The sequence below is a fragment of the Rattus rattus genome, chromosome 1 (genome assembly GCF_011064425.1).
Source record: "Rattus rattus isolate New Zealand chromosome 1, Rrattus_CSIRO_v1, whole genome shotgun sequence".
Taxonomy (NCBI): Eukaryota; Metazoa; Chordata; class Mammalia; order Rodentia; family Muridae; genus Rattus; species Rattus rattus.
Window position 1 is genome coordinate 154,006,803 of NC_046154.1, and position 27,243 is coordinate 154,034,045.

General features: G+C 56.6%; 2 protein-coding genes across 4 annotated transcripts; one reads left to right on the plus strand and one right to left on the minus strand.

Moving 5' to 3' along the window:
* Nucleotides 1-10,967: 10,967 nt before the first annotated feature.
* Sppl2b (signal peptide peptidase like 2B) lies at nucleotides 10,968-23,790 on the minus strand. The gene is made up of 15 exons (XM_032909367.1): nucleotides 23,425-23,790; nucleotides 18,517-18,636; nucleotides 17,537-17,731; nucleotides 17,149-17,238; nucleotides 16,845-16,984; nucleotides 16,621-16,760; nucleotides 16,388-16,484; nucleotides 15,508-15,624; nucleotides 14,446-14,527; nucleotides 14,280-14,354; nucleotides 14,149-14,211; nucleotides 13,962-14,061; nucleotides 13,589-13,666; nucleotides 13,080-13,240; nucleotides 10,968-12,311 (listed from the first exon to the last, which is right to left on the minus strand). Exons 1-15 carry the CDS (start codon nucleotides 23,788-23,790, stop codon nucleotides 12,051-12,053), a joined length of 2,085 nt encoding a protein of 694 aa, XP_032765258.1. The 3' UTR covers nucleotides 10,968-12,050.
* Nucleotides 23,791-23,922: 132 nt separating this feature from the next.
* Lsm7 (LSM7 homolog, U6 small nuclear RNA and mRNA degradation associated) lies at nucleotides 23,923-26,344 on the plus strand. 3 transcript variants are annotated; one of them, XM_032907447.1, is made up of 4 exons: nucleotides 23,923-23,951; nucleotides 24,474-24,564; nucleotides 25,357-25,428; nucleotides 26,065-26,344. In XM_032907447.1, exons 1-4 carry the CDS (start codon nucleotides 23,946-23,948, stop codon nucleotides 26,205-26,207), a joined length of 312 nt encoding a protein of 103 aa, XP_032763338.1. In that variant the 5' UTR covers nucleotides 23,923-23,945; the 3' UTR covers nucleotides 26,208-26,344. The 3 variants fall into 3 exon arrangements, with proteins under 3 accessions (XP_032763338.1, XP_032763336.1, XP_032763335.1); XM_032907445.1 differs by having other exon boundaries at nucleotides 23,925-23,951; nucleotides 24,471-24,564; XM_032907444.1 differs by having other exon boundaries at nucleotides 23,931-23,951; nucleotides 24,456-24,564.
* The last annotated feature ends 899 nt before the right edge of the window (nucleotides 26,345-27,243 follow it).

Consider the following 27,243-nt stretch of genomic DNA (forward strand, 5'->3'; position numbering starts at 1 on the left):
CCCTGAGGCGGCTTTCCCTCGCTCTTCTTCTCGAAGTCCACTCCCACACTTGCACAGGCGTTTCTTTCCTAAGCGTGTCCTAAGCTAAGGAGGGCCTCAAACTCACAATCCCATCAACACGAAGATATTTATCTCATTTCATTTGCCAGTGTGGTGGTGCATACCTTCAATCCCAGCACTCAGAGACAGGGGTGGGAGAGTACCTGGATAGCAAGGGTTCCATTGAGGGACATTGCCTCAAAAAAATAAAAAATAATAAAAAAAAAGAAAGAGAGAAAAGAAAAGAAAGAAAGAAAGAAGGAAAGAAAGAAAGAAAGAAAGAAAGAAAGAAAGAAAGAAAGAAAGGGTAACCATTTCACTTCATTGGTCTCATGTAGCCTAGGCTAGCCTTGGACTCCTGATCCTCTGGACTCCACCTCCAGAGTACAGGGGTCCCTGACACTTGTGGACACGAATTCACTCTTTGCTAATCCTGGTATCCCCAGGCTGAGGCCAAGCCAAAGTGTCCCATCCCAGAGAGGACCTGCCTCTGCCTGAAATGGCCACCCAGACCTTCACAGCCACCATTCACAGAGGGGACAGGGCAATGGCCCCACTGTGATGACACTTAGAGTCTTACACTTGAGTGACAGAGCTTCTGGGGGAGAAACAACCTTCTCCCTGAATCACTCACTGACGAGAGAGACAGAGGCCATGGAGAAGCTCTGAACAATGATTAGGTCTCAGCCTCGGACTGCAGGGGAGACCTTGACAGTCACACACACACATGCACATATACATACATACACAGATATATGCACAGGCAACCACACACATGTAAACAATCACACGAATTCATGCACACATGTGCAGATGTGTATGCACACATACATGCTCACATGCAAATGCACACACATACATATACATGCATGCACACATGTGGATATGTGTGTGCCTTACACACGCACACGTACAAGCACACATGAATGGGCACGCGCACACACACACACACACACACACACACACACACACACACACACACACACAGTGCTCGGTCCTCTCCCTGAGGACTTCTCTTATTGAGCACTAAACACAGAAGCACCATTCAGCACTTTCTCTCCACAGTAATTACTGCAGAGCCGCCCTGGCTGCAAACAGTGCAAAAAGGAACCGATTCAACTCTGTGAACCTCGGGACACCTGAGCTGGGGAGACCAGGCTACCAAGAGCTGCTTCACCAGAACCAGGCATGGTGGTCACCCCAGCATCCAGGAAGCTGAGGCAGGGGGATTTCTGTGCGTTCTAGGCAAGCCTGGGCTGCCAAGTGAGACAATGTAACCAAAACTGAGGAGGAGAGAGTCTCAAGGCAGGAATCGTGGACTACTTCTAGCTGACTCCGGTCCACCACAGGGGACCAGGACCCTGGCTGAGGCCAAGTCTTCCCTGACACTTGGTCTGTAAGCAGGGTTTGTTGCGGGTAAACATGGCATCCGGTCAGCAGTAGGCCACCTGAGCACTTCTGTGTATCGGTGACACAGGCTGTACAGCAGGGTCCTCTGAATAGAGGCCTCCTGGGGACTTCCTGAAACTCCCATGATTCATAAGTGCTAGGAACTGAGCCAGGCAGCTGGCCAAGTCTTGCAGGGAACCCCACTGCCTCTGAGTCACCCACATTCAGAAAGTCACCCAGTGATCTCACAGGCCACCTAAGCTCAGCCTATGGAATGGGTTCTGTGGTCCGTGCCCTGTCTTTAGTGAGGCCGGTGGCTGCTCGCATCCCCCCAGGAAATGCTGAGGAGCAGGTCAGGCGCTGAAGCTGCTGCCCAGCAGCTAAGAGTGTAAAATGGCAGCGGCTTTCTCTTCCTGATGGGGACACTGGCCGAGTGAGTTCTAAGCTTGCAAGGAACAAGGGCTTCTCGCAGACCGCTGAGCAAACATCCCCAAACAATGTGCATAGGTGCCACGTTTAAAAGTCAGTAGGGCTGGGCTGCCGGTGGCCCACGCCACACAGGCGGGTGGATCTCTGAGTTCAAGGCCAGCCTGGTCTACCTGACTGCAGAGATGGCCGAGCAGTTAGAACAATGGCTGCTCTTGCAGCTGATCTGGTTCAGTTCCCAGCAGCCCCCTGTGACTCTCCTTCTAAGGGATCTGATGTCCACCTCGGGCATCAGACACACACGTGGCACACAGACCTATAAGCAGGCAAAACGCTAGTACACATAAAAAATAAATAAAGCTTCAAATTGAAATAATTAAATTGAAAACTTAAAACCGAGCCTAGGTGACAGGAAGGCTCAGCAGGCAAGGGAGCTGGCGGTCACACCTGGCGACACGAGTTCCATCCTCCAGACCTCCAGGAGGTCTCCACACGCCAGGAGGTCCAAGCTGGCCTCTGCCCACACAGCCTCAGTGGTACACTCCCACACAAGTACACATGAGTAAGTAAACACGGAACCAAAGAAAATAAAAATGTGAAAGCCAGGCATGGCGCCATACACCCTTAATCCTGGCCCTTCTGAAGTGGAGGCAGGAGGATTGGGAGTTCTAAGCCATACTCAGCTACAAATTAAGTTTGAAGCTAGCCTGGGCTCCATGAGACCCCATCTCAAAATACAAAGCAATTTTAGAAAGGAAGAGAGGGAGGGAGGGAGGGAGGGAGGGAGGGGAGGAGGGAGGCAGGGGAGGAGGGAGGCAGGGGAGGAGGGAGGCAGGGGAGGAGGGAGGCAGGGGAGGAGGGAGGCAGGGAGGGGGCCAGGGTTGGACTCGCAGGCACCAGAGGCTGAACTAGGAAGAGGTAACAGAAGGTAACCCGAGGTCCAGAAGTCGTGCAGCCAAGAGCCACCCCACTGTGGGATGCACCTAGATGGTTTCCATCCAGAAAAACCCTGTGTGCACAGGGCCAGGAGTGGGTATCCATGGCCAAGCAGGGAAGGTCCAGAGCAGTGCGCTGGAGCGGCCGCCCACCCGAGGTGACTCTGGGCCTCAGGTTCTCAGTGAGGCCCTGACAGACACACAGCAGCATGTGGCTGCCCTGGCCAAAGCTACCTGGGGCTCTCAGAGGGGGCGAAGATGGCATCCCAGAAGCCAGGAGGCCTGGCAGAGGGACAAACCCTAGGCAGCCTCATCTCTCTCTGAATGACGAGGGTTTGAGAGGCCAGAAGCCTGCGCCAGCCTCTCCTCATGTGGGCCCTTGAATGGCATTTTTGTAGGGTTCTTGGGGGTGGGGGGACAACCATGGCCTCTGAATCTGGCTGCACCCAAGTCCCCAGAGTCTGGGATCATCACATCTCATGGTCCTAGGCTGACGACTCTGGGGTGGAAGCCACCCTGGTCCCTCAGGGTCCCTCTTTCACCAGAGCGAGGCAGGAGAGTGAAACTTTGACGAGGGACGAGGGGGCCAAAGCCAAGGCCTTGGAGGCCTTCGCCTACAGAGATAGGGGATTTGGTACTCCCTGAGGCTGCGAGGGAGCAGCCCTGCCCCAACTGAAAATGTAGCCAAGAAGGGTCTGGTTCACGTGGGAGGGATTTTATTTATTTATTTATTTTTTTTTTTTTTTTTTTTTTTTTGTTGTTGTTGTTGTTTTTTGTTTTTTACAGACTGTAGTTCTAGCCTAAAGCAGCCTGGGATTTGTGATTCTCCTGCCTCAGTCTCTGGACTTCTGTGAGCACAGGTGTATGCTACCACACTTGGTTTGATTTTGTTGTTGTTGACACAGGGCATCTCTGTGAGGCCCTTGATTGCCTTCTGAACTTGATCTGTAGGCCGGGCTAGCCTCAAACCCAGGAATCCACCTGCCTCTGCCTCTGGAGTGCTGGGATTAAAGGTGTGCATCATGCTGTCACAAGGCTGAGGGACCCCGGTCTTAAAAATCAAAGTCAAGGGGTGGAAGCCAGGAGTCAAGAGCTATTTGACATTTGAAGTGCTCTGCCTGCCGTACACCTACCTGAGTGCCAGACGAGGGCATCGGATCCCATTTCAGATGGTCATGAGCCACCTTGTGTACTGCTGGGAATTGAACTCAGGACCTCTGGAAGAGCAGGCAGCACTCTAACCACTGAGCCATCCCTCCAGCCCCCCCCCCGCCCCCCAATGGCTGCTCTGGCAAAGAACTTTCTTTTAGTTTTTGCGCATCCAAGTTGGGCAACTCACAACTGCCATAGAGGCCCGCTCCGCTCTGCTGTGGCCTCCACAGGCACGACCCTCCCTCCCCACCCCCAAAATAGACGCTCGACTTAAGATAAAACTTTTCATAACAAAACAAGCCGGGGAGCAACTGTGGAATACACTTGAGGTCGGCTCACACTGACCCTGAGCTGCACACACACATGCTTATAGGACACATGTGTACACATGGAATAAATGGGTTTGACAGAGCTGAGGGCTGCCAGCGCCCCACGCCTGTGCCAGACCATCGCTTTGTGTCTCTGGTCGTTTGAAGACAGTTCTTCTCTGACGAGAACGGTGCCAGATAGAAGGTTCTGGAAGATTCTCCAAGGGGTAATGTCAGGCTACAAAAGCATTCCCTAGAATGGGTTTTAGTCTCATTGCTTCTCAAGGGACCGGAGGCGGCAGCAAGTGAGTGAGTGGGCAGGGAGGTAGTTGACGAAGAGAGATGAAGAGGGGGCCTTGAGCCAGAGCGTCCCTGGCACACGTTCACAAAGCCACAGAAAGGCTAAGGCGTCAGCTGCTTGAGGGAGATGTGAGAACAGCGCAGACACACTGACCCACAGATCAGGAGCTGGGAAATCTGCTCTGCAACAGCCCAAGAGTGGCCACAGAGAGCTTCCAGAAGGTTCCCCAGATGTCCAGACCAGAGCTAACCAGAGCTAAGTGGTCAGACTGGTGTCTGAGCAGTGACGCATTCCCCTGTGTCCCAGCATCCTCTGGGAAGCAGAAGAGGCTCAGGGACTGAGGCACGGGTGCCATGAGTTTGGGAGCAGCAGGACTGTCTAAAACCTTAGGGCTCAGCGCCATGCTAGCCTAGCACGCAGGAAGCCCTTGGTTCCGTTCCCAGCCCCACACAGACCACGTGGTGGCACAGGCCTGTCTTCCCAGCACTCGGGAGGCAGAGAGGCAGAGGCTAAATGAATGGCCCATCCTCAGCCAGCCACGGGAAGCCAGCCTGGGCTCATGTCTGAGACCTTTTTCTCAAAAAAGAATTAAACAAAAGACTCAGCTCAAGTCCTTTCAGCTAGGGCCAGCAAGGCGACACAGTATCCATTGACAGGGCCACCCAAGTCATCTCAGCCTGAGCTTCTAAGCCAGGATATCAGCGCCTTTTCTTCACCTAACTGTACTGGTGACCAGGGCTCAGGAATGAATCTGGGCTTCCTGGAATGCGTGAAGCTGGAGGGCCGTGGACAGCGGTGAATACAGCACAGTGACTTCTGTTTCCAGCCTCTCGGGCATTCCAGGAGAGTCTCTGTTTCTGGCCAGCTTGTTCCCCATGCTTACCATAGTCACCGCTGGCAGCATCAGCTCTGCACAGAGCAGAGCAAACGCCAGGCAAGGAGGCCGAGATGAGATGTTAGGCCATCGCTTAGCCATTAAGACACTAGACACTGCTAGGCGTGAGGACTCTGCATCCTCATGCTGCAGTCTGGGGTCATGGCGGCTGTGCATGTCTGGCCCAATTCATGCTCCCAGCCCCTCACTGGGGGATTCTAGGCAGGTTCTTTGTACACACTTCCTGCCCTGTCGTAAATTTTTACTTTGAGATAAATTCCCATGCTAGCCCAGGTGGGCCTTGAACTCCCAGTTTCTCTCACCTCAGCTCCTTGAGTGGCTGGGATGACAGGCCAGGCCTCCAGCCCTCCTATCCCGCCCTGTCCTTTCTCCTCAGCTCCCCACCGCCCCCGCCCCACTGCCCCATCCTGGCCCCAATCATGAAGTAAATCACTCAGCGAGCGCCGAAGAAACTCAATAAGCTTGCTCCTTTTCTATCTCTCTTTTTGTCTCCGGCGTTTTTTGTTAGCAAGGGGAAGAGATGTTTGGAAGAAAACCAGGGATGCGACCTCTGGAGCTCTGTCAGGACTATAATGTGCCTGGCAGAAAGAGAAGCCAATGATGGCGTGGGAGACACGGGCAGCTGAGAAACACAGTGGGGGAGGGTGTGTCAAAGCTCAGCTCAGAAATGGAAGATGCCCACAGCTCAGGAAAGGTGCTCACGGGGGCCTAAACACAGAGGACTCAATGACTGTCACCCCTGTAGCTGCTCTATCAGTCTCCCTGATACACACAGCAGCCCCACCTGGCCTCAGAACCTCGGTGATGGGACACCGAAGTCCCCTGCTCTGGCTCCTGAGAGAAACGGGTAGGGCAGGTGTAGATGGAACCTGGCAGCCCAGAGCCATTTTCCCCACATTGGAAAATCCACACAGTCCCCTCCCCAGCCAGCATGCTATGGCTGGAGACACAAGCGTGTCCTCCGTGGGACAGGTAGCCCTATATCCTGCTCAGCTCAGCGGGGACACCATGGGAGACCAGGATGTGGCAATCCCTGGACACTGCCTCTCACCAACCTTAACACAATCACCCTTCACCATTGTAGGTACCAGGACACTCAGCCACTAATGACACACACAACTGTGTCCTGCTGTCCCTGGCTGCAGATGCAGTCCTCATGGACACATGAGAAACACCACACGTCAACACAAACACCCAGATCTCACATGGTCGTGGGTGCAGCCACAGACGCGCAGGAACATGCACACAGTCACCCAGCCCCTGGTAGACACTCAGCCAGTCTGGGCCACATGACAGGAAGGAGGGTGGGCTCCAGCCTGGGGGGGTTGTGTGGCACCTGGAGGGTAGCAAGGGGGTGGCCAGCACTTGTCAAACACCCAGCCTGGGGACAGAGTTGCTGGCCCGAGTCCTCTCAGCCACCCTTCCTTGGAGTCTGGCAAGGCTAGGCCAGCCATGAAGCATGGATCTGTCCAGATGCGGTCCAGGAGCCCCAGCGTAGGGGATGGAGGGGAACGGAGAGGCGGTCCAACCATTTGTCAGGAGTCACCCATGAGTGCCACTAGTGAGTTCTGATCAGATCCAGTGTAAACCTCTGACCCCAAACAGCCACTGTCCATGTACAGTCCCCTGTCACACATCAAAAAAACCCACAAGAGCCCCCTCTGAGAGCACATAGGACCCCCTTAATGTCACACCCTGTGACCGTAACCTCCTCAAACTCCCACCCCCACCCCGCCGCTGCCCTCCTCACACACTGGTCCCCTTCTCTCTTGAGACAAGAACTCACTCTGTCACCCCGGCTGGCCTGAAACTCAGAGATCCTCCTGCCTCTGCCTCCAGAGCGCTGGGATGAAAGGTGTGCGCTGGGGTTGGGGATTTAGCTCAGTGGTAGAGCACTTGCCCTAGCAAGCACAAGGCCCTGGGTTCGGTCCCCAGCTCTGAAAAAAAAGAAAAAAAAAAAAAAGAAAAAAGAAAGGTGTGCTGCTACATCCGGTGCCCCACTGGCCAGAAGGTCTCGGTGTTCCTGCACCCACTGGGAAGCCTCTGAGCCTCTATTGTGGGGAAAGAGACTGGAGAGCTGAGGTGGGGTGGGGAAGGTGTGGGTGGGTGGGCGGTGTCCCCGATCCTCTACTGAGCTGTATCTGTACACCCCAATTGAGACTCGAGCCCTTTACTTAGCCCTGGCCGTTCTGACTCTGCCCTGGGTGGCAGTTCACAGGCTTGTCTGTCCACTAAGGGGAGTCTTCCCAGGGTACCCCAGCCTTCCAGTCTGATCCCCACGACGGTGCACCCTCACACCCCAGAGCTTTTCGAACTGCATATTCCATCTTCCTAAGGGAAATCTGAGCCCTGAGGGGATCCCCGGCTCACCGAGTTCCAGCCTTCCAGCGGAGCAGAGCTTCACAGAGATTCAAGAACCGCCGGCCGGGCCGGGAGCCAGAGCTGAGCTGGGCCTGGAGCGAGGGGCGGGGCTTCCCACAGGTGGGAGTAACCTGGACAGGGTACCACCCTCTCAGGTGGCCACACCACAAAACCCTTGTCTTGAGGTCAGGGACCTGCTCCATTGACTGGAGCCAGGGTTGGGGTTGGGAGTGGGCCGTGTCCACACCCCTAGGAAGAGAATCTGGGATCAAGTCAGGGTCTGCCCACCACGCAGATCCTGATCAGCTGGGTGGGCTTCCTGGGCTTCCTGTGAGGGCGGTTCTGCTGGCAGCTGAGGCTCCTGGGCAAAGGAGGTGGGACAGAGGACAAAGCTGGAGGACTCCAGTGTCCTCCTTAGGTAACAGGATTGAGCTGAGTGTGTGTGATTTAGCACCTCCCCTAGCTGTATCGCTCTCCCTCCCTCCATCTGTGTCTCTGTCTCTCTCTGCCTTTCTTCTAGGTCTTTGTAGCCAAGGGTGACCTTGAACTCCTGATCTTCCAAGAGCTGTCATTGGTGACGGGCATTGGACACGTGCAGTACTGAGGACAGACCCAGAGTTCATGCATGCCATGTGAGACCTCTGCCAACAGAACACACTAAATTGTTTTTGTTTGTTTGAGGCAGGACCTCATTGTGTAGTCCTGGCTGTCCTGGAGCTCTGTATGTGGACCAGGCTGGCCTGGAAATCACGAGATTCTCCCTGCCTCTGCCTCCTGAATGCTAAAGGCATGTTCCAGGATAGCCCTTTGGGTTTCTTGTTTTGTTTTGTTTTTAGATTTAAAAAAAGTGTGTGTGTGTGTGTGGGGGGGGTTATGTGTCTGTCAGTGCCCACAGTGGGCCAGAGGTATCTAATTCCCCTGAAGTCTGGGCTACATGCAGTTGTGAGCTACCAACATGGGTGCTGGGAACTGAACTTAGGTCCTCTGCAAGAGCAGCAAAATGCTTCAACCCTGAACTGTGTCTATCTCCAGCCTGTTTGCCCTTGGATTCCCTTCCAGGCTGGAATTACAGGAGCGTGCCATGTCCACTCAGCTTTGGCACAGGGTCTGGGATGTGAACTCTGCTCTTTGGACCAATGGAGTGCATGCACTTTTGCCTGGAACATTCCCCCATCCAGGGCCGTGGTTGGCAGAAGCATGTTTCTGCCTTATTTGTGGAGAATGGCTGGAGCAGGGGCATTCCTGAAGCCTCACCTGGGTAGGTGTCCTCTGGCCTCCTCTCCACTTGACCCTCAGTCAAGCCCCAAACACTGCACCCATGTCCCCTGCTGCCTGCAGAGGTCCAGCTGACAGGCGAGGTGCTCTGTGCACCGGACAAGGCTCCCCAATGACTCTATGGCATGGTAGCTGAGACGTGACAGGTGGAACCTTCCAGAGCCCTGGATTTAAGCTGGGCTCCCCCCACCATCTCCAATGCTGTGGCTCCATTCACAGGAACACCGTGTGCCACCTCGATCTTCACTGTAGAAGCCAATGCTTCCTAGAGCCCACTAGACCCTGCCAATAGGCGTTCCCATGTCCTGCAGACACCCAGCCCTCTCCAGCAGGGATCTACCCAGCCTTTAAAGACTCTCCTCCTCCAAGTGGCTTGCCCCAACAGCAGCCCCTCAAGTCAGAACTGGGGACCTCCCGTGTGGGTGTCAAATCTCCCCGTGTGTAGATCAAGTCTCCAGAGCAGACTTGGGTCTCATTCCATTTAACCAGACTGAGCCACCTGGGACAGAGGTGGTTGTGGGATTTACCGAGGGATCATCTGCAGCCCTGGAGGAGTGTCTGAGGTGCAGGTACTCATGGGGGGGCTCAGTAGGGATGGATGAATGCTTGAGTGGGTGGATGGATGGGTGAATGGATGGATAGGTGGGTGGGTGGATGGATGGGTAGATGAGTGAGTCCACAGTGAAACAGGACCCTAGAGCCACAGGTCCGGCAGGGAGGGGACATTGTGAAGTTGGTCATGTGGAAACACTCTTCTGTCAATAAATTAACAGACACAGTGCAGGGCTGGAGAGATGGCTCAGCGGTTAAGAGCACTGACTGCTCTTCCAGAGGTCCTGAGTTCAATTCCCAGCAACCACATGGTGGCTCACAGCCATCTGTAAAGAGATCCGATGCCCTCTTCTGGTGTGTCTGAAGACAGCTACAGTGTACTTATATATAATAAATGAATAAATCTTTAAAAAAAAAAAAAACCAGACACAGTGCAGTCGAGGCACGTGATGGAATATTACTCAGCTGTCCACCATACCCAGGTATGAATAAAAATCTTTCAGGCAAAACAAAGAAACAAGCAAAAAAAACCAGGCCAAGTTTCAGTCTGAGGCTTGGGACATGTGGGGTTTGAGAGGGTTGAGCTGGGCCTCACTGTTAGGTGTTCTCTCCCAGGCACAAAGCCCTGGGCTCCCTGCTCTGTACTGAATGGGCTGCGGTAGACAAAACTCATTCCAGCACCAGACAGTGGAAAACAGGGGGCCTGGGAGTTTACCGTCATCTCCAGCTACAAGTTCCTGTGATTCCAAGGTCAGCCTGGGCTACAGAAATCTGCCTCAAAAAACAGAGACAGAGACAGGTGGTGGCCCCGCCTTCATCCCAGCACTTGGGAGGCAAAAGCAGGGGGATCTCAGTGAGGTGAGAGCTAGCCTGGTCTACATGTGGTCTAGGATGGCCAGGGCTGCACAGAGAGACTGTGTCAGAGCTCCACCTGCCCCCGCCTCCGGAGTGCGGGGATTATAGGGGTGCTGCTACCAGTCTGGCTTTTGGTTTTGATAACAGGGCCTTAAGGACACAGCCCTGCCTGGCCTGGACCCTGCCACACAGAGCTCGCTGGCCAGGAGCTCCGAGATGTGCCTGCCTCTAAGTGTGCATCGCCCTGGTATGGCTGCATGAGGTCGGCTCAGCAGTGGCTTGGGGCCCACACAGCTCAGAGATCCCTTTTTGCAAGGGAAAGCAGCGTATCATGGGACCAGTAGGAGGCTGGCAAGGACCTGCCCACCTCAGGCCTCAGAATATCCCAAGGGCACTGGGAAACTGACAGTTATGCTTTCGGGTGTCCAGGCCAGACCAGCCCTCCCCACCCCCGCCACCCTCACAGGACAGGAGGCCACTGTGAGTATGAAAAGGTATTTAATCCCCTGACAACCTAAAGCCAGGGCCCTCGGGCACCCCGCAGAGCACCTCCACCACTCAGAGGAGCAGGACTGCTTGGACACCCAGTACAAAATGGCTCAGTCCAGTGGCAGAAGCAGGTGGCTGGGCCTGCACTCCTCTGCCCCTCAGTTCTGGTTAGACTGGGTGCCTAGGGAGTCCTCCCCTACCACCCCCAGAGCTCTAGGGGGACCACCCAGCTGTCACTGCCTGTCAGCCTGTAACAGACACCCTTTTCCATGCAAGTGTGGGTGGCCATGGCTCCCCATCCGTCACAGCCTGTGGGGACCTTGGCTTCGGCCTCAGTGACATGCAGCATATGTGGAGGGCTCCTGCAGGCAGGTCTGTCGTGGAGTCCAGAGCCTGGTTGGTGAGGTAGAGGACAGACACCAGTCCAGAAGCCACTGCTGGGGCAGAGGGCAGTGGCCCCTGCATGGAAGACTCACACACCTGGGCTGATCGATTTGCTGGGGACGTGGCCATCTACACCTGGCCAACTCCTACTCTGCTGCAGAACCTGGAGCTGGAGCTGTTTGCTCCAGCTGTTTGGAGCAGTGACCAGCAACCTCAACTCCATCTTGGCGTGGACTCTCCTCAAGGGTCAGGTCTGGTCCCCTTGCATAAGCCCAGGCCCTTGGGCAGGGTGCCCCTATCTAGGCCCCTCAAGGCTGCTCCCAGCACAGGAGCCTGCTCCATGGGGTTGTTGCTCTGGCCCCAGAGAGCCCCATCCTATGGAGGGAGGAGCGGTCATGGGTCACCCGCAGGGCGAGCATCAGCAAAGCACCAACGGCAGCCATGGCCTTGCATGGAGTGGGCAGCAGGCGAAGCTCACGGCCCGGTGCGAAGCAGAGCTGGTCGCTGGGGTGCAGCTGGAGGGAGTACGGACTTGAGGCCTCAGAGGGCTGAGCACCATGTTGGAGGGACATAGCGCAGGTCTGTCACTCTGGTGGGTGGCAGCTGTCCCTGTCCCCTGCAGGTCCCAGGTGGCCGGCATCTGTGTGGCATGGAAGGCTGCGAGGGCCCAGCTCTCGCATCTCCTCTTCCTAGGCCGAGGTCCCTGGCGTCACCACAGGTATAGGCTGGACTTGGTCCCCATTTGAGGGGCTGAGGGGACCGGCCACAGGGCTGGCAGGATCCTTGGCAGGGTCTGTGGCTCCTGCCTCCTCAGGCAGGGCTGCCTCCTCAGTGGCCAGGGGGCTCTTGGCCAGCTCTTCACCCCGAGGCTGCTCCGAGAGAGTGGCATCCACATCCTTTGGAGGCACAGGTCCCTGGGGTGCAGCCCACGGGGACTGAGGTGCATCCTTCTGGAGAAAGGAGGGGGCTGTGAGACCGGGACCAGTAGGGAGCAGGCCCTACGGGGCAGATTCCACACAGGGGCAGGATACTTAGAGCAAGGGGCATGCAGCCTCCACCCAGAGCCAGAAACATCGAGCCCCTGCCATCCAGTGCCATCCAGTGCCATCCAGGGCCATCCAGCTCCATCCAGTCCCAGTACCATTCAGCACCCAGGGCAGCAAGTCCTGGGCAGATGTATGGGACCCACTGCTCTCCCCCTCTCATGCCTGCCCTCGTCTCCTCCAGAGCAATCCCATTCACTCCTATGGTGAAATTCACCCTGTGGGGAGCAGTAACCCTCAAGTCTAAGAGGTCTGTGAGCACAGGCTAGCCCTGAGCAACCCCTGCCTACCCAGCAGCCGCCTCTGTGACACCAAGGAAGTCCCAGAGCACAGAACCCCCAAGAAGACGCACCTAAGAAACAAGGCCCATCTCAGCGAGCCATGTGGCACCCATTGCCTGAGGTGGGCATCTTCCCCATCTCCTTACACCCCTCCACCGTACCCTCCAGCCTCTCTGGCTGGTATAGGGCCTGGGGGGAGGGAGGGCTTGGCAATGTGGCAGGAGTATTCACAGCCTTGGGTCACAACCAGAGTCTTCCACAGGGGACCAGAGAGCCCAACGCATGACCGACCTTCCAGAAATGAGGGACCCAGTGGGAGCACAGGAGGTTGGACTCAACTTGACCTGGCGGCCTTAGGGGGCTATCGCCGCAGTCATAGCAAACTGGTATTCACCGCAAAACCGCTGCCCGTCCAGAAGGCGCCCAGCTCCCGGCGCCACAGAGCCACGGTGCAGCTGGTCAGCAGTGTGCAGGGGACCAGGTAGAGGAGTGCAGGCTGGCCATGTCGCATGAGGACGAGAGCCACGAAGGTCACCAGGAGGCCCAGGCCATAGGCTGCAGGGGAGAGAGAGCATCAGAGGAGCTGCACCTGGGGGAGTGACGCCTAGTCAGGGGCTATGGTGAACGAGAGGGAGCAAGGGTTGGGGAGAGCACCAGCCACAAGCCGGGCATCCCAGAACTGTGGAAGCTGAGGCCGAAGGACGGGAAGGTTCATGCATAGGGCTGTGCAGGTTAGCAAGCACTGCAGGTGGCCCTGGAACCCTGAACGGGAAGCACACCAGGCACCCTGGGCCACCAGATGACACTTAAAACCAGCCTGGGACAAGGGCAACTTGGGACTTAGGGATCAGAAGGTGACAGACTTGGGGTAGAGAAGAGCAGGACAGCAGTGTGCCCACCTACCAATGGTGCAGGCCACAAAGTAAATCCTGGAGGACTGCACCTGGATATCAAACCTGTGGCAGTAGGCCACCAGCAGCCCTGTGGGACGATGCAGAGTCACCATGACTACAGCATGGCCATGGTAATCAGTGAGACACCATGTCCCGTAATCAGTGTCCCATGGGGTGAGTCAGGACCTGGAGGGTCCTGCCACGCAGATGGTGACAGTGAGCATGTACATCACCTACACAGTGTGTGGCACCTGGCAGGTGTGGCCAGACAACCATGCACCACCTGGGTGGGAGGCCATCTTGCCCCAGACCCTTCCTGCACCCCCTGCATGGCTGTCGTGCCCCGAAGCCCACCTCTCACCCGCCCCCCACGCAGCCCACACCTGGCACCAAGATGTCTCCAAAGCCCAGAAGGGAGAAGGGCCGGTCACACAGGGAGAGAGGCGAGGTGTTCAGCCTGGGCACCTTCAGCACCATGGGCAGCTGTGGGGAGAGCAGGGCTCAGCCTGGACGCGCACATCCACCAGCTGCTGGGGCCACAGCCCAGGCCCATGTGGTGGGGCGGCATACCTTCTCATGGGTGGATGAGTTCGAGGGCCCAGTGGCCACCTCCACCATGATGCTGTTGCCGCTCTGCACAAGACAGGTTGTCAGCCAGGGCAGGGGAGGGGCGGGCAGCTGGGAGGGTAGAGGGGACCTACCTTGGTCAGGTAGGGGGTGATGAAGACGAAGAAGATGTCGTAGACGAAGAGCACCAGCAGCAGCAGTGTGCAGGCCTGTGGGAGCCAGCACTGCCCTCGAGACCTGTGCACCCAGGCCCTCAGCCCCCCACCAGGAATTGACCTGCCCTGCCATGGCGGCCCTCACCTTGAAGGTGGGCAGGCGGATGGTCCTCAGCATGTACAGGCAGAAGGCAATGCCCAAGGTGTCCTGCAGGACCCATGCCCACCTGGGAGGAGGAGAAAGCACCATCAGTGATTTGGAGCTTTATCCCTGCCTCGTCCTACACCAAGCCACCACCACGGACCTGCCACCAAGCTACAAGGTCCGCCCGCCCTGCCCACACAAGGCCTCAGACCCCAGAAACAGGAGCACCACCGAGGAAGCCGACTGCAGGACAGCTTCAAGCAGATGTGGAGCAGCTCCGTGTGGGGTATATTCCAGTGTGATGGTTCCTGTCATACCTCAACTTCCCCAGAACACACCACTGTGGAATTCAGGAGTTGGGACTGCCCAGGGCCTGGGCCAGGGCCTTGCAGCCCAGCATGAAGAGCAGGAGCAGGCTTCTGTGGGAGCGTGACTCTCCTGTCTGACTACCATTGCAGGCAGCCATAGGACATGTGGGGACAGCAGAGACAAGGGAAGTCTGGGTGGGAGCTTGGCTCTGTCCCATCCCTTCTCCCAGCATGTCCGTTAGCATGGAAGCCAGGAGTGCCCAGGCCGTGCCAGCCAGTGTCAGTGACAACCAGGAGCCAGGTGGGGACAGGCAGGCTGTCCTCAGGGCCACGGCGCCAGCCCTCTGCCTTCAAGGGGGCTGTGTAGGCATAAGAACCCCGTGGGAATTCACTGCAGGAGAAAATGGACTTTCCTATCTCCATGGGGGCGGATGGCAAGTGGCACCCGGGCATCAGGTGCTGCCTGAGCCCACGCCAAGACTTGAGTGACAAACAGTGGCTCTGGGCCAGCATGTCCCCTTGCCCTGCCCAGGATCTGGGCAAAGGATGGATAGAGCCTTATCTAGATTCCTATCGGGGTACAGGCTCCTGGCCAGGCCTAAATGAAATGGGACACGGGCAGGCGGCAGTCGTGGGTGGTGTGCAGTCCTACGGCTGGGAAGTCTAGGCCTTGCTGGGCATGGGGGCACCCAAGGACAGCAATGAAAGCCGACAGGGTGGCTGTCAGCAGGGTCTGGGATGTGGCAGCACTTACTGGTCCTCATTACGGAAGACACCCCACACCACGGAGACAGTGACACAGAAGAGGGCCAGCAGCAGCATGCGGGCCTGTGGACGCTTGTGGAAGTACGGCAGGTTGTTGTCGGGGACCCTGGAGGGGACCACCTGTCAATGTCTCTCTTCCCACACCACGTCCAGCTCACCTCCCTGTCGCCCTGAGCCTAGCCTCCTGGCTTGTGCCTGCTGCCCCCTCTCATCCCCGAGTAGGAGCCCTGACTATGGGCTATGTCTCCTCCCAACTGGCCAGGTGCCTTTGGTTCTGGAATAGCAGCCCCAAAGGCCACAACCCTGTGGCTGCTGGCCTCACAGTGACTGGGGCTCCCTTCACCTAGCTGCAGGTGGCTCTGAGAAGCAGTGCCGTCAAGGAGCAGGTAGAGCCTTGGAGGCCTATGATGTTGCCACTCCCCTCCCAGCCTACCATCCTTGGCCTCATTCCTTGGGACCCCCACATCATGCCCTGTGGCTCAGTTAGACAGGAAGGGGTACAGTGCATAGGTGACGCGAGCCCCAAAGCCTACAACCCACAACCAGCACTTAGTAAGCACCTCCTGGCTCTCTGAAATGCCAGGCGGGCAGGAGACGGCAGGAGACGGCAAGAAGAGGAGGAGGAGGAGGAGGAGGAGGAGGAGGAGGAGGAGGAGGAGGAGGAGGAGAGGAGGAGGAGGAGGAGGAGGAGGAAGAGGAGAAGAGGAGGAAGAAGAGGAGGAGGAAGAGGAGGAGGAGGAAGAGACCCTAACCCTGGGAGGAGACCCCAGCCTAGGGAGGAGGAGACCCCAGTCTTGGGGGGGAGGAAGAGGAGGAGGAGGAGTGGGAGGAGGAGGAAGAGGAGGGGTCTGGTGAGGCCTGGGGCTCACCTGCACGTGCAGAAGGGCAGCTTGCGCACACAGGGTGCCAGGCAGCTGTAGAGGCCTGTAGAGGAGGCCAGGCAGAAGATCCCAATGATCACGTAGACTGTGGGGCCAGGCAGCGGGGCCCAGGAACAGTGGGGGCAGGAAACATAAGAAATCAAGAAGGGAGCTATGGCCCCTTGGCTCTTGGGCAGGGCTCTGCGGGTGGCAGGGGCTCTGCAGGGTGGCGGGTGGCATACCCAAGCGGTCATAGAAGTAGTAGAGGAGCACAAGCATGAAGCAGCACATGACGACAAACACGCAGATCATGACCGGCGTCACGTCCACCGCCTCATCCTCCTGCTTCTCAGGGACGTCGTCTCGCTTATGCTTCATGTACCTTCTTGGAAAACATTGGGGTCACCCAGGGCTGTGGCTTGCGGCTCGGCCCCTCCCATGGTGCCCGGAGTCAAGCTGTACTCACTTCTTCACATCATGACTGCCAGCCCAGTAGCCACCAAGGGCGACGGTGCCCACGGCCATGATGAAGATGATGACCATGTTGTAGTCCATCACCGGCTCGCTCGGAGCATACAGGGCTACCATTACCTGGTGGCCAAAGCGCTGACCCGAGAGAAGAGTGGGCTCAGACAGTGGGCACTGATGTGCCCCAGCCTCACCCAGGACCCAACCTTGAGTCAACTGGAAGTACCAAGACCAACTGGACCTGCACCCAGGACCCAGACTGTGAGCCCCACCTACCCACCCTGTCATGTCCTGGGGCCTACCCTGAAGATGTCTTGAAGGTCCCTGTGGCTTAGCAGGGCCACAGGGATGCTTATCTCCTCATACTGTGTCTTGTTGCCTCTTGGAGGGACCTGCAGTGGACAGGAGGTGTAGTGTCACCCCAGCCCTCTGGCTGGACAACTCCAGGCCTTGTCCAGGCATCAGTAAGGCTTGGGGCTCAGGCTGGAAGCCCTGAGCCTCCTCAGCACTGGCCCTGCACAAGGGCTGCTCTGCAAGTCTCCAGCCCCAGTGACACCAACCCCAGCTCAGGGGGCCATGGCCCCACAGACCTGTGCCTCCACTGCTCACTTCAGTCTTTCTCAGCATGCGGAGACAGGGCTCCCTGAGCTTCCCCACACCCCAGAGGTACCGAAGAGCCGAGCACCCTACCAGTCTCTCCTTGCTGACTATCAGCAGCCCATGTGCCCCACTGCCCTGGGCCAGCCGCACTTTCTCATAGAAGGTACAGTTGCCCCGAGCCACCAGTGCGATTTGGTTGGTGAAGTCTTCTACAGGAACATCAAGGTAGGAACAGAGCTGGGTCGTGCTCAAGTCTCGAAGCTTCAGGAGAGACTGCGGAGGGGGATGGGGTCAGGGCCACCAAGACCCACAGAAAAGCCAGGGGGCAGCCCATGCTGACCATCCGTCCCAGTGTCCACACCGAGACAGCCAGCTGCAGTGGGGACCTAAGGACTGCTCGGAGGATCCTATGAGCAGATGCGAATGTCCACACAACATGCCATGCTACCAAGAGGTGCCCCCAGGACTCAGAAAGCCCTCCCCAACCGCACTGCACGTCTTTAAATGCCTAGCAAGTGTCTGGGGCTCAGTAAAGGTAACAGTGGTGTGAGCAGCACTTAAGGCTAAAAAGGCATGCTCTCCTACTATGAGCTTGCTGTCCCACTGTGAGACCTTGGGCGTGGGGGCTAGGGCCACTCAACACACAGCCCACACGCGCTCACACAGAGCACACAGAAGCTGGTGCATACATCATTAAATGTCGGTGGGAAGGGGGGAGAGGCCCACTCAAAGGACAGGCACCTCCCTGGGAACAGCACGGGGGGGTGGGGGGGGCAGACACGGAGACTCAGAGGAGTGCGATGAATAGTCAGCAACACGCTGAGTGCTGGGACCACATCAGAGGATGTGTAAGTGCAATGCCAGGCCCTAGGCACCATCCTGCCCTAGGCTGTCACTCCTGAGGTGCCCCTAACCTGGTCTCTCTGTCACAGACCAGTAGTGGTGACAAGCCTTGTCTGACCGGGGTCCCCAGCAGACCTCAGCTGCTAATCCTGAGCATGAGAACCCAGGCCCAGAGGGACGGCGGCCACCCACAGACCCCCAGGGAGTGTGCCTAGTATGACACTCACCACTTTGTTGAGGTCATGAGGCAAGTGGGCCCACTGTGGGTTGTAAAGGATGCAGTAGTCCCTGCCCCGCGTCCCACCGCTTCGGGGCACAACTCGCAGTATACCGAACTCACAGGCCGCCTGGAACAACAAGACAGCAGTAAGGACTCTAGGTGCCAGAGGCACCATCGATGCCTGGCCTTGGTAAGGAGGACAGACAAAGCCATGGGCGCCCTCCTGAACAAGGCACAGTGGCACAGACCAGCCATCCCTGCACTCTGGAGATTGAGGCAGGAATTGCTATGAATTTGAGACCAGCCTGGGCTGCAGAGACCTTGTCCTTTTGGGACACGAGGCTGCCATACCCACGGGCAGCAGCAAACCACAGCCTGGTTATGAGGAGAGCCACAGGGCCGTGGCTAGTTCCTAGACCGCTGTGTGGGACTTCCCAGGAAGCGTCCATCTGTCCAGCCAGCCGGCAGCAGCCCTTTCCTGACCGGGCCCTGTTAGCTTCCTGGGCTCCTAAGACTCATATGTGTAAGGACTACCTTGGCCTCTCCAGTGGCTTGCTGTGGCCTTCAGCTGGGGACTCCCCCAAAACCACACATGGAGCTAAGGAAGGACATAGGCAATCCCCAAGAGCAGCACATGGGGTGGGGGTTAGAACAGGCTAGAGTGGTTGTGTGGCTTCTACAGAAATATCCAGACACAGCCGAGGCCCAGCTGTGCCCTGGAGCTTAGTGCCAGAGCAGAGTAGGACATTAGCCTTCTTGGAGGCTCTGATCTGGCACGAGCTGGGAGAGAGGGAGGCAGATCCGGAGGTGCAGGCTAGCTGTACCAGCTGAGAGAGAGTGAGCTAGACCAGTGCTAATGAGTGCTTTCTGGGCTCCAAGACTTCAAGCTCTGAGAGGAACCAGACAGCAGGGAAGCAGTGGCTAGGAAAAGGCCACCGACAACCCCAGATCCACCCTCAATGAAGAGTAAGGAGCAGGCATGGTGGCTTTAATGCCAGCACTCAGGCAGAGGCTTGTCTACATAGGGAGTTCCACCACAAGGCTGAGCTTGGATTTGGGCAGTGTTCTCTCTGATATTCTTGGTAGCCACTTAAGGCCAGCAGATCCTTACTGCCCAGCCCCAACAAGAGGGTTTTCAGTACAGGACCTCAAGGTGGCCCAGCAGAAAGGTCACCTGAGGAATTCCACAGGGTGGGAAGAGAGGCCCCACATTGTCCTCCGACCTCCTTATGCACTGTAGCATACGCATGCAAATACACAGTCTCAGACACAGAACGACTCTTTACAATCGTGCTTCCATGGCTGACCCTTGAGTCTTACATAGTCCCACAGGTTTGTAAAAAACGCTGTAGAGTGTCACAGCACAGCAGGGCCCTGATGCTGATGACCCCACAAACTGGCTGCAGCAGACACAGATCAGGCTGGGACTGAGCAGGCAGCCTGCTCCCTGCAAGCTGGCAAAGTTGTGCAGGCTACTGAGGACAACAGCCTGCTAGGGTAAGGGACCACATGCTGTGGGGACCACACTACCACACGCTGTGGGGGATGTGCCTGCCGGGCACGGCTGGCATGACTGTTGTGACTGTAACCAACTGTTTGCTTCATGTAGCCCAGGCTGGCATCTGACTCTCTGTAGCTGAGGATGCCCCTGAGCTGATCTTGCCACATCCACCTCTTGAGTACTGGGATGACAGACTTGTGCTCACCTCTGTGATAGCAGGGGTGGGATCTAATACAGACCCTCAGCCATGCTAGGTAAACCTTGCACCAACACGTGAAAGCCCTGCCCACACTGTACGCTGCAGTTCTGACGAATGTCTGGGATGCCTGTCAAGAGGCCTTCTACACAGCTGTGTTTTCTACATCACGGCTACTGCCAGCCTGGCCAGTCACAAAGAAAATGAGCCAAGCTCCCAAGGCTCAGGGCATGGCCCAGAGGAGGGAAAACAGGAGAGGCTGGAGGAATCTAAGGCTCAGGACTCCAGAAAGGCTGTTGCTGCCGTTACAGAAGCAGCCTGCCCACCCTGTCAGGAGCCTTAGAGATGCACGCCCAGGAGAGCCACCCATGCTCCTGTAAGGACATCCCATGAGCTCACTGCTCTTCTGAGCTCCACCTGGGTGGAGTCATTTCTGTTATGTGGGTGACCTATCTGGGGCAAACAGATTTTGTTTATGTCTCCCCAGAAGTCACTCGAAACCAGGGCTCTCAAAGCTCACTCCTCCTGGCTGCAAATTCCTTAGGGAGAGACTGAGTGTCACCTGAGGACCTGCTGTACAAACAGGCAGGGGGCACAGGATCACTGGCCTGAGATGGACACCAACCTGCTAGTCGGTACCAGGGTTCCCACCAGAACGCCTGGGTTCCCACACAGACCTGACCTGCCAGCTTCCCCGGGTAGGGATCCCAGTTCAGCCTGAACCACTGCGGGAAGCCCTGATCTCAAGGCGGCGGCAGGAGGAAGGTCCAGGCAACTCAGTGGAGACCCTGACCACACACAGTGCAAGCAGCTGGGAACTTTATTTTCAAGATTCCTCTGCAGGGACCCAGCGCTGGCTCTACACCTCTCCAAAGAGAGCTGAGCACCTGGCACCAGTCACCCCCATAACATTATCCCTGTCTGCCTCTCTAGGCAGCTGGGGGTGCCCCAGGAAGACCCTGGGCTGAAGCCATCACCAGGTCAGGGGAGGGAAGGGGCAGAGGACAACTGAGACCACAGGGCTCAGAGCAGTTGGTCTAAGAGCTATCCTTCCACTCTGGGAGGAATCAGAACCCATCCGCAAACACCCTTAGTGTGGCCCTAGACATCCACCAGCCATGTGCCCTCCCAGAAAAGTTCCTTCCATGAAAGATTTGGGGGCCATAGAGGGGTCAGAGTCCACATCCCAAACTTGCCTGCCTTCTGTATTTATAAAGTTTTATTGGCACATGAATAAGCTCATTCCCGTGGCCATGGCTCCTCCCTCCCACTCAGCAGCTGTGACAAGGCCTGCAGAGCAGAGAGCATTCCTTGTCAGAACACAGCAGCACTGCTGTGGCCTCAGGACAGCTCTCTGTGAAAAGTGGCTTTTGTGTAAAACGGAAATGGGTAGAACTGCCTCTCCTCACTGTGGTCACTGAACGCACAAAGGCGCATTCATGGTCACCCACCCCACCATGCACATGGCAGTCTTTCTACTCTGTCACCAAGGGGACAGCACAATGACACTTTTAACAGGTCACGGTCTTCCAAGAACCAGTTCTAAGGCACTGTGTCCTAGTCACACCTGGAAGACCTAGAGATCAGAAGTCCCAACAGAAGCAGGATGACAGCTGCCTGGGAAGGAAGGTGGGGGGCCCTCAGGAACAGAGACCTGCATAGTGCCACTTGGACCCACGCACACTCCTTTCCTGGTTTACAGGGAGAGAGAGAGAGAGAGAGAGAGAGAGAGAGAGAGAGAGAGAGAGAGAGAGAGAGAAGAACAACTTGGGTTCAAGTCTTTAAGCCAGGATCACAAAAAATCTACAGGGTCCAGAACTGCCACCAAGCAGACTCTCAATCAGTTAGTTTCCCTCCTGGGCTCCGGGACCAAGAACAGCCCCCTGCCTGTTCCCCACCAGATATGGGAAAAGTAGGTACAGCTACACCCATGCAGAATACAGTCCAGGCAACACCCATCACCTGCCCAGTAAAGTCCCCAAGCACACAGCCTCTCTGTCCAGCCAGGCCCACCCTTTACTCCCAGTGCCTCTGTAGCCCTAAGTAAGGACTGGAGTCTCATCAATTTGTGGAAACAGCATCCCCAAAGAGAAAACACCATCTCTCACACCTTGGGTCAGCGCTGATGCCCACAGCGCCTTTCCTCTCCCACCCTCTGCAAACTCCTTTTTATCCTTCAGAACCTGCCATTGTCCCTATCTGATCAGGGAAAAAAAAAAAAAAAAAAAAAAAAGGAGACCCACAAAAAGGGCATGGACTGGCCCCAGGCAGGTCCAGTCAGGAGAGACTGTGTGGCCAGGGGAATTCCTCCAGCAAAAGGAAAAAAAAAAAAAAAAAAAGACCAGGAGAAACCAGAATAGCCTCAGTGGACATCACCAGCACAAAGAGGGCAGTTTCCAGAGACAGGTCGGTGGCCTGCTACCATGGGTGCAGCAAGTCTTGACACACTTCCAAAAGCTCATGTCCAGCCAAGGGCAGGATGTGGGGGTAAAATCAGCCAAAGGGAGATGTTGGCCACATGGTGGAGAGCCCAGGAACCACATGTGAGGAATGCCTTAATGCTTAGCCAATCAAGGAGGCACATGCCAGCCAGCTGTGCCAGCAGTGGGGAGGCTGAGCCTGAGCTGCAAGCCCACCACCAGCCTGAGCTATACAGGGAGACCCTGTCACAAAAGTCTGTAATCTCAAAAAGGAAAAGAAAAAGCATTGACAGAGTCCCTGAGACAGCATACACAGTAACAAACACCACAGGGCGCACAGGCCACCCTTCACACCGTCCCGGAAGCCCAAAGCTGCAGCACTCCACTGGGACTGGAGGCTGCTGCCACAAAAACAAAACAGAAAAGGAACCTAATAACTAAGCCAGGAGTTGCGGCGATGCAGCCCGTGAGATACCGAGGCAGGTGTTTTGGGCTGAGTTCCAGGCTAGCCAAGCCCCACAGGGTGTTCATGGCCAGCCAGGGCAAGTCTGAGACCAGCCTGGACTGCAGAGTGAGCTGGAGGCCCGCCTGAGCTGCGGAGCAAGTTGGAGACCAGCCTAGACTGCAGAATGAATGTGAAGCCAGCATGGGTTACATAGTGAGTTCAAGTCTAGCCTGGACTACACAGTGAGTTCGAGACCAGCATGCCACCTGTCCCAGAAAGCAAAGCACACCAAAGCCAGCCTTCTGCCAGGGCGCATCCCATGCACTCCTGAGGCGTCCTCAGCAGAAGCTCACCCCCACCGTTTTGCATCGACCCTGAGATGGGGACCCCCTTCCGCCCAAGGTCACAGAGCAGAAGCCGAGGAGCAGGGCTGCAAACACCTCGGGGGCCGCGCTGGACGCCCCAGGGATGGAACCCGGAGACTCGCTCCATTCTGCAGAAAGGGAAACTGAGGCTGGCAGGGGCGGCGGCGGCGGCGGTTGGGGCCCTGGGGCGCAGGGCGGGCTAAACCCGGCCGGAAGTCTGCGGTGGAGAGAGCAAGTGAACCGCAAGGTCACGGCCACACTCAGGAGTGGCCGGGCCGAGCCGAGCCGACCCGCCGTGGCGCTCACCTGGGCCGCGAGTAGCAGCAGGGATGCGGCCAGCCGCGCCGCCGCCATGTCCGCCGGTCCCACCGCAGTTCTAGGCGGAAGGTTTCCTGGCAACGCCTTCAGGACCCCACGACGCGCATGCGCCGAGTCTGCGTGTGCGCGAAGGCCCCCCGCGTTAGGAAGGGGCGGGGCGGCGCCTGCGCAGAACGACGCGCGGCGACAAGATGGCGGTGAGCACTGCTAGATCGCGGGAAGAGCAGGGCTACGGGCACGAGGAACAGTGGAACCGAGAACAGAAAGACTAAAAGAAAAGTGACGGACCCCCGAAGATAGGGATACAGGGTGCTGAGGATGGGAGCCACGTGGGACTGCAGACGGGGGACATGTGGAAACAGACCAGGTGACATGGGATGCAGACGACAGGCATGAAGACGCAGACATTGGACGTAGGAATGCTGACAGGCCCATGGAATGCAGAGAGGACAAGAGGATGTAGACACAGGACATGAGGGTTGCAGACCCGGCAACATTGGGGTGCACCCAGGAGACAGTGTAGATGGGGGGTATAGGGATGCAGATGACACGTGCATGCAGACTCAGGGGCATAGGATTCAATTAGGGAGACACTGGAGATGAGGATGCACACAGAGTTATGGGCGGTTGAGGTGGAAAGGAGTTCCGGGGTTCCAGGCCCAGGCAACAGGGATGTGGGAAGGCTGAAACTCTCTCCTCAGCGTCCCACCTTCCAGCAGGACAAAGAGAAAAAGAAGAAAGAAAGCATCTTGGACCTGTCCAAGTACATTGATAAGACCATTCGAGTCAAGTTCCAGGGTGGCCGGGAAGGTGAGTGGGTACCACAGGGCTCCCTAACACAGAGCTTGGCCAAGGTCAGAGCAAGCAAGGGAAGCACAGCCTAAGCTTGGGCTATCGTGTACCATTGAAAGGTATACCCCAATTGTGGGTGGGGGAACAGAGTCCCAGGAAAGGGAGCCAAGTGGGGTTAGTATGGATGGATCCTGAAGGAAGCAGCCAGGATCTATGGGGAGGTGGAAGGAGGCAACAGGAAGAAGTGCCCTTAAGCCCCTGGACATAACAGGAACCCGGAAGGTTTCCCAATAAAAGGAGGATTGAAAGTTCCAGACCAGTTTGACTTATATAGCAAGACCCGAACTCCAAAAACCAACCAGGGGTAGGGCTGTATCTCTGTGGGTAGATTTCTGGTTTAGCATACGTGGAGCCTGGGTTCTATTCCCGGCACCATGTAAACCTAGCATGGTTGTTTTAAGCCAAGTGTTCCGACACTAGACACTAGGGAGGTAAAGACAAGAGGATCAGGCTGCCTAGTGAGTCTGAGGAAACGAGACCCTCAAAAAAAAAAAAACAAAAAAAAAAAAAACAGAGAAAGAAAGAGGCTGTTTTGTATTGCATGGAAGCTATGTAGAATTCAGTTGGGGTGACCATAAAGTTTTATTGACACTCATACTGGAAAGAGGAGGGTTGGAGTCACAAGGACTAAGCTACCACACTTCCCCATGAGTTCTGTGGTGGCAACTGTTCCTGGAGCCCCCATACCAGGCTCTGTGTGTTGGGGGGTAGACTGACATCCTTCTCCATCTCTCCCCTGTGTTCCTCAAGCCAGCGGCATCCTGAAAGGGTTTGACCCACTGCTCAACCTGGTGCTGGATGGGACCATTGAATACATGCGAGGTGAGCTGGCAGAGGTTGTTGGAGAGATGACACTGGGCCTGTGGGGTCAGACTATGCCAGGTGGTGACTTAGGGTGCAGGCCACTGGCTAGTTGCTGCAGTGTCTGATCGCCACGGGGATGACAACCTTACCAAGAGGGCCCCAGGCTTGAGACTTCCAGCTTATTCTCCTCAGTCCTCAGGGGACAGCAGGAGTGGTGGCCACTGTCCTCTGCCAGCAATGTCTGCCTGCATCAGGGACTCCAGAGCTCATGGGATCTCGGCTCTGTGTAATGCCACCCAGTAATGCCCTAAGCAAATCCCCCACCAACAGGTTACCCCTCTGCAGCCCAGAAGACAATTATGTCTAATTGCTTACCATCTCCACCTGCTGTCCTCTCTCTTCAGTGCCTCTGCGCCCGACAGATACCCCTTAGTGTTCATGGGGTCAGCATGGGCCCTTTAGGGTTCTCGAAGCATCCTGGAAATGGCTTCAGCTACCCTCACGGTGGTGTGGTGTAAGCTCTGCTGGTCCGGGTGTTCAGAGCATCCCGGAAAGAACTGTGAATGAGAACTGCTAGGGCCCCTCTGAGGTACTGGCTGTGGCATGCTCATGGAAGGATACACCCTTAATTCCTCCTGCTTGTCACCCCCCCAGACCCTGATGACCAGTACAAGCTGACGGAGGACACGCGGCAGCTGGGGCTCGTAGTGTGCCGTGGCACCTCGGTGGTGCTCATCTGCCCGCAGGATGGCATGGAGGCCATCCCTAACCCCTTTGTGCAGCAGCAGGACACTTAGCAGCGGTGGAGGGTGGCCCAGCCCCAGGGGCCTTCCTTCTGTGGGGTGAACTTCTGTTTGATGTCTTGGTCTTTTTTTCTTGTTTTGTTTTGTTTTTTAATAAAATTGCCCATGTGAGCATCCCTGTCCCTCCCCCACTCCTTCTGCTTGGTCACTTTGGTCTTTGGAGAAGCCGGGACCGGGTGGAGACATTGCTCTGGGGATAGTGAGGTCTAGAGCAGAGCACAGTACAGCAGGGGACTAGCACAGGGATGGGAGAAACCTGGGCACCTGAGGTCCCACGGCCCAGCTAGCTTCACCTGATACGCTGTGGCAAGAAGACCACACCTCCTAGAAGCGGCCATGACCTGGTCTTTCTCCATATGGTGCCCTCTCAGGACTGACTTGCAGGGAGTCTGGGCCCTGATGTTCCTCAGGCTGGGGTGACTCCCTAAAGCTTCTGCCACAAAAAAAGCAGCCAAGGCTGGGACAGGGCTCTGTGTTCCTGTGACACAACTGGGAACTAGGAAATTACTTGTCTCTCATGATCCGGCCTGGCCTGCAGCCTCTGGCTCATGGAGCACAGATACAGAAGCTTTCGGCTGGTTGGACTCCATGGCCACAGCCCTCAGGACAGTCAGCCCACTCTAAGTTTAGGGAGCCCAGCAGGGAGCATGACTCCCTGAGGTTGTGACTGAAGGCTCTCTGCTCCTCAGAAGACTTGCAGCCAGCCCAGCCCAGCGCTCCCAGAAGCCACTGAGGAAATTAAGTCAGTTCAGCCAACCCTCCCCTCAGCTTCCCCTAAGTTAGCAAGGCTTGTCCACAGCCCTCCAGAAAACAGCTACCTTCCCTGCAGGTAACAGACTGTGAGAGGTAAAGTCTGTGCTCCCCCCTTCCGCATGCCGTGTCACTTTGGGGAAGTGTCCCACCCTTGCTGAGTACAGTCTTGGAGTGTGGACACCCCAGTCCTGCCACAGAGTGGTAATGGCACAGGTCCTGGAGGCTCAGAAACTTGCATGAAATCACTTCACCCAGGAGTGACCAACCCAGTTCCTAA